At 37.4% G+C, this 6,720-nt stretch overlaps 1 protein-coding gene across 15 annotated transcripts in view; it reads left to right on the forward strand.

Annotated features, from left to right (window-relative positions):
- Positions 1-3,209, forward strand: part of PLEKHA5 (pleckstrin homology domain containing A5) — a 176,037-nt gene extending 172,828 nt beyond the window's left edge. For all 15 annotated transcript variants that reach the window (XM_076342275.1, XM_076342265.1, XM_076342427.1 and 12 more), the window contains one exon: positions 263-3,209. Coding sequence is in view for 7 of the 15 variants with exons in the window: in XM_076342265.1 (XP_076198380.1) it covers positions 263-281 (19 nt within the window). In the remaining 8 variants the exon portion in view is untranslated. The remainder of the gene's footprint in view (positions 1-262) is intronic.
- The last annotated feature ends 3,511 nt before the right edge of the window (positions 3,210-6,720 follow it).

Genomic DNA, 6,720 nt, shown 5'->3' on the forward strand with positions numbered 1-6,720 from the left:
GGGCTTCCATACGAAGTTGTGTAAATGTGAAAAAAGCTTGCTTCTGCTTCTTGCTGTCCAAGTATCTTGACAGCAGTATTATTCATCAGGAAAACTGATTTTGGAAACAACCGATTTCTAAAACACTTTATGTTCTACACCATTGATAACTACTGCTAGGATGAGGTCAGAAATTCCTTGCTGTGTTTAATCCCAGGAGTTGCTTTATACAATATTCTGTTGTTGCTAAAATAGAGTAACTTAATCTATGTCTGTCTTTCAGCACTAATGGCTTCTGTTGAAACAATTCATGCCTGAGATGTATGGACCTGACCTATGAAAATATGAGAAGATATTGTACAGTATATTTTAAATCTATGAAATTCATAGTTCTGATGCTTTTGGCCACAGAGCATCATTTTATCACTTCCTGGGAAATGTTTATTCCAAGAGAGCTTTAAATGGCCCACATGTACACTCAACAACCTTCCGATTGTTCTCCTGATACCAGCTTGCTGCTATGATTTCTGTGCACATAAAATAAAGGCTCTTTTTTAATGTGCAGCCTACAGTCAGAACTTTATTTGATATTCTTCAGAATTTAATGTTCTTTTAATTATGGATCCTATAAGTTTACTTTTTTGCTTTTTTTAGATGCTTAACTCGGTTAATTTTACATATCACCACTAAACCTTGTTTTACACTTTTTAAACACTACAATTTATTGTTTTAACATTTTATTTGTAAAATTTTTATATATATATACATATAGATATATTTAAAATGTGCCATTTTTATTATTGCTTGGTAAAATATGTCCTGTTTCTGCTGTAATTATTTCTTGGTCAGGTTGCAATGTCAGCAGTTACTGCCACACTTCTGTCAACATATACATGAATGTTAGTGGTTACTTTTTCTTAAATAAAATGGAGTGTAGGTATTTTGAGGTACTGGGCTTTTCCTTCGTTGGATTAGGGTGTGTACAGCAATAAGCAGGTTTTCAATCCAGTACTTAGTTTGTGTACAAATGTAATTATGTTCATTGTGTATATATTATACAATGAGCACATATGATGTAAGTATAAGAAGCCACTTATTATTGTTCAAATACGAATGTTCGTATCCCATTTCTTTTATATCATATTAAATAAATGTTGATGTTCTTACTTAAGGACTTGTATGGTTAGTATTTCTTCCAGCAAACAGATGTCACACTGTGTTCCACCTTTTGCTGTGGGGAATGCAACAATTCTTATCTCATTGGCGACATCACCTGTCAACCAGAGTAGCAGTGACAGACTCTTAAGAGATTCCAGTCTTCCTCTGCGGGAAAGAATAAGGCTGCAACACAGAACAAAAAGACAACGTGAGACTGAGACGCAAGAACTACAGGTTCAGCTCCTGACTCTCCCAGACTTGTATCGTGATGTTGGAATAATCACTTAGTCATTCTGTGCCTCCGTTCCCTGCCTGTTTACTTGAGAGGTAATAGCCTGTCTTACTGGGGTGTGGTGAGTAGTGATTCAATATTTGCAAATGTTGAATGCCACGTTCAATGGGGTTAAGGAGAGAAGTATGATGATTCCTTGAGGCTTTGACATCTGCAAAGCATCTTCCAGAAACTGAAAGAAAACCTGAAATAATTTGTCAAGTGTCGTCATACTACAGATGTTAATAGCTTCACTTTTCCGTCTTACACAGCTGACTGAATTTGCCTGAGACAAAAGAGGTTTAGAAAAAAATGATGAAAAATGAAAAGATTTAAGGGAAAGCTTTTGAATCTAGGATGTAAAGCTAAGAAATCTTTTAAAGGTTCAGGCAACTGCTGTGTGCTTCAGTGCACGTGTGTGCCGTAAGTGGTAAGGCAAGTTTCATAAGACGACAACTTCCAGCTCCTGTTGTGCTTTTTTAATCATACAAATCATATCCTGTTCAAGTTAATATTGCTGTACATATAATTCATTGTGCTTTTCGATAGAGGAGTGCCTGAGATTGAAACACAGTTTGAAATTAACTCTTTATCATTGCGCCCCCTAAGTAGGAGTTTGTGTTTGTTGTACTCTTGCCACTCCCAGCTCTGCTGCCAGTTCTTCCTGGGGCTCTTTGCCACGAAGACACGGAGAACACTGTCTGTCTACCTGTCGTTTTGCCATTTTCTTTGAAAAGTTGAAGAAATAGGAAGCAGAATTTAGCAGCAGAGCTTGGAGGGTCATGGTGAAAGAGATGGCTGAAGGAAAGAAGATGAATCATGATGCAGGCAGACAGCATCCAGCTGGAAGTTTGCCCAAATAGCCTTTCTTCTTTTTTTTGAAACAGTAGCCCCAAATTAGCATGTCCTTCCATCCAAAACAGAGCGAACAAGAGGAACGTGATTTTTATTGCTCAACCAGCTGAGGTTTAAGTTCAGTGGCATCACTGGAACACCTGGGGCAAAGCAAATATGACACACCTAGTTCTCTCCCTAACCCTTCTAGAGAGAGCTGTTCAGCTGTCAAGCTTTGCAATCTCTTTCTGTCCTTGCTGCAGAGAAAAGAATTGCAACCAATAAAGGCAAGAATGACTAAGTGGGTTTTGGACATTTACAGACCTTGTCTGTGTTTAAAGCAGTTGTCAGTTTGGTACATCTGCAAAGTACGTGCAGTTTATACCGAAGCTGGGGGAGGGTGGGAGAACTAGCAAGTTTTTGCTGGTATAACTGTTGGCAAAGACAGCAAACGTAAATGATGCGGGAATGTGTTAATGCTCATAGACTATAATTTCACTTCCTGTGGGCACTTGCAGCAAAGACTTGCAGTTTCATTGGGTGCTCTATTTTTTTGTGTCTTATGGGAAAAATGTATGGCTCTGTGTTATCACAGAGCATCTACTGTCTTTTACCTCATCAGAACAGCTCATCCCAGTGATCATACTCCTGAGGTACAGAAATATCAGAATACTGATATTGTCAGCCTTCAAACATCTATTTTAAGTTTGTATCTAGGATATTTTTATATTTCTGACTGATTGCTTTATTGGCTATTGCACTGACACTTGTATATATGGAACATGTGCTTTTTTTCAAAAGCAAGAGTCCTTAGGAATAATGCAACACATTCTCTACAGATGTTCGTGCTTTTCAGAACCAATTACATCTATTTTTGTCTTTTGTTCACCATTTGCATTGTTCCAAGACTACTAGAGAATGTGATTCTTTTAAGTCCCTTAATAAAGTGACATTACTCAAAAAGTTATAGTTGGTGTTTTGGCAGTTTTTGTGTGTCGTGGACTGGCTCAAAGAGAAAGACCTCACCAGGTAGTTGAAACCCAAACCTTGTTTATATTATTACTGAGGGGGAAAAAGTAGTCTTCAGTTAATATTTCCTCATAAATATATCTGTCATAGAATGAATCCAATAAGGTTCTATTTTCAGGAAATCGGAAAAAATTTTAAACAGTTCATTTCTATCTAAATCACTTTAATTGGACAGTCTGGGAAAGAATTATTACTCACCCTATTGGATCCACTAGATGTAGTAACCAGGAGTACATGCGTGAAGAACGTTAATGGATTACACAGTTAGTAATAGATCTACTAAATTCTCTAGCACTTGGACTGGTGGCTTAAGTTATACCCTGGTTGAGTAAAGCAGCAGGGTGGAAGATCTTTAATCAGCAGTGGTGCTGGATAACTCTTACCCCAAACTTTTCATTATATTCTAACAAAAAGGTGTGGGTTTTTTTTTTCTTTTCTAATAAACCATAAATAGTACTCACTCAGATCTCAGAAGTGGGTCATCAAGCCTTTTCTGCACAATACTTTTTTGTCCCAGTGATCCTGGATTTTGCTATACTTATTTTCTTAAGTTATTCTAGGGTAGTTTAATCTTTTTTCAGTTTGAATCTTCAGTTAAAATGTTATTTTCCATCCTTTGGAAAGTTAACATTTGAACGGTCAATGAACAAATTGTCTATACCTGGCATTAATAATATATCTGAAACAACTTAATCTAACTTTTTTAAGGATGCACGTGAAGATAACAAAGCAGCATCTGGCCTTCATTTCTTCTAAAGAACATTATATATACTTGCTGTTACATCCTTGGAGCTGTTTAGCTTGTCCATATGGGAACACTGAAGAAGCTGCTACAAAATAAAATGGAATATACTGGTGGCTGAAAGCAAATGTCTGGCCCAAAATAGAGGCTAAAAGCAGCTGCTTTCTGAACTTGACACGCACAACTTGTTAGCCAGCTGTTCCAGATGTCAGTATTCAAATGTTACTTGTGGAATGAAGTTTTTGGGGGTTTTTTTGGTGATGTTTCTTCATTCTGTCATATGCCAAAGAAAATGTTTTTAAGGTCTGTCTAAATATTATGTAGCTGTTGTTGTGAAACTGCAAGCAACTCTTAATCGTAGCTATGGGTAAGTAACATCACAGTGGTTGCTAATTGGCTCACGTAGCAGTCTTGCTGTGTGTTTAAGAACACTTATTTAGGCTGGGTTAGGTTCTGTTTGGAATAAAAGAAAAAGCTGTAAGCAAACAGTGCTGTTTCCAGTGGACTGCTGTAGAGTATATCAGGACAAAAACAGATGTGATCTCATTAGCTTCTTTATTGTTGAAACCAAACCTAAAATAAGGAATTAATTTTTTTGTCAAATTCTATCCAGATCCCTGTTCTATGGAGCAGGAATACTTCAAAGAATTTCAGACTAAAAATGGAAACACCCTCTTCCTCTTTTGAAGGTGAAATGAGTACTGTTACAAAAAAAAAAAAAAAAAAAAAAAAAACCAAAAACACCACGTGGGTTTAACTTATATGTAGAAGCAGGAAGATTTACTTACGGCCTAGAGATTTGGTCAATGAAAACTTTCAGAAAAATACCTGATCCTCATCTGTTGTCATCTGGTAGTTTTCCTGAATCACAGCGAAGTGACTGGCACTGTCCAGGACTCTCTTCTGCAACTTTAAATCCACTGCAGCCCAACGTGTAGAATATTCTGCATTCCTTGTATGGAGAAAAAATGCCTTACCCCTACAACAGCTGTCTGTCCCTACAATAAGCAGCTGAATCCAGGCCACCAGTTTCTTGCTTGAAATCGCTAAATACTGCAGGTGCTTGGCATCTTGAAAGATCAAGCTCAAAGCACATCATGTGAGGCTCCCAACATTTCTAAGGAACTTGCATATGAATCTCCCCTATTTTCAGCAATAGGTTCTACTTAGAAGAAAAATTATTTTTTTTTTCAAAGTACTAGTCACATTGCTAGAAATCAAATAATTAGTGGGTACAAATATATACAAATTTATTTGAGAAAATTGTCATTAATTGACAAGAGTACATTTCAAAGCAATTGAAAAAAGCTGCAAAATTCAGCATCTCTCAACTCATAAAAATCACCTCTTCACGATATTAATTTCTGCCGAGTCTTGACACTGATTACACGTGTAGTTGACTGCTCTGTATTGTGCAACTTTCTTCTTGGTAAAATCCCAAGTCAGCAAGAACGTGGAAGCTGTTTCAGATGTTTTAGCTTTAAAGATGAATGAGTTTTATTTTTTTAAAATATTTTGATGCTCATCCATCAGTCTTGGAAACAGCCGTTAGCGGCTACTTCATTTATTGTTTTTATACACTGAAATGGTCACATCTGAACAGAGAGAAAAAAAGACAACTGAACTTTCTGATTAATGTTTTCTGATGTTTGTGACTGCTGCTATTTCATGTTTGATTTCTGGCTGCCTGGAGACTATCTCAGAGAGTTTACACATGCAAGGGCTGGTACTGCACGGAAGCCAACTTGTATATGAGCGAGGACTAGCTGAAGGTGTCATTTTGTGAGCTGGGAGATTGCCTGGAAACCTGGGGTTGTTTGGTCTAAAGCACCTTTGAATAACATTTCTGGCTGTTTTCTTAGCCTATGCCAACATACCTATAATATTTTGTAACTACTGTTCCTAGTATATTGTGCCTACAAATAATAAATATTTTTAATAAAGACAAAGTGCCTGCATAACATGTGAGATCCTGATCGCTACTTACAAGGTAGCAGTTACTAATTAAAGAACCAGCCTCTCAACCATTTAGGAGATTGTGTTAGTGAAGAGGAATTGGTTATTACTCAAATGAATTGCAACATTGGGAAAACCGTACTTGCTGACATAATGTGATTCTTTGGAATATGGGGGGGATAGCTACTCTGAACTCACAGCATTTTATTTGAAAACTTTTCTTTCATGATCTCAAAGTTATTCCATTCTGTGTCATCAGCTAAATATGACCTAGCTAAGCTCCTCTTCACTTCCATTATCCAGAATTTAGGACAAGGAAGAACAGAGGTAATGACACTTTGATCATTTTTGCTTCATTAAAATCTTGTGGACCCCAAGGAGCACAGTTAGGTCATGTTTGTAAAAGGTAGGAGTCTAAAGCCTTGCTTTGAACCATGCCTATTTCAGAGCAGTGCCCCGCACAAATTACCATACATCTTTCCCTGCCTGTCTGGTTCCAGGCTAGAGCACTTCAGTTATTTCACCTCTGAACAGAATCCCTAACTTTTTCAGGCAATTAATCATAGGCAGTCTGTGAAGTCTAAGATCTCTTCACAGCTGATGGCTCTAAACTGTTAGGAGGATGACTGTATACAGGAGTGAATCCCGGTTAAAGCCTAAGCGCTCCAGACTTTCTCGGCAATTCCCAAACCCTCGGATGCTGTAACTGCATATTTGTCTGAATGCAGCAAACCGGATTTCTATTCAGTTG

The sequence above is a fragment of the Aptenodytes patagonicus genome, chromosome 1, assembly GCF_965638725.1.
Source record: "Aptenodytes patagonicus chromosome 1, bAptPat1.pri.cur, whole genome shotgun sequence".
Lineage (NCBI taxonomy): Eukaryota > Metazoa > Chordata > Aves > Sphenisciformes > Spheniscidae > Aptenodytes > Aptenodytes patagonicus.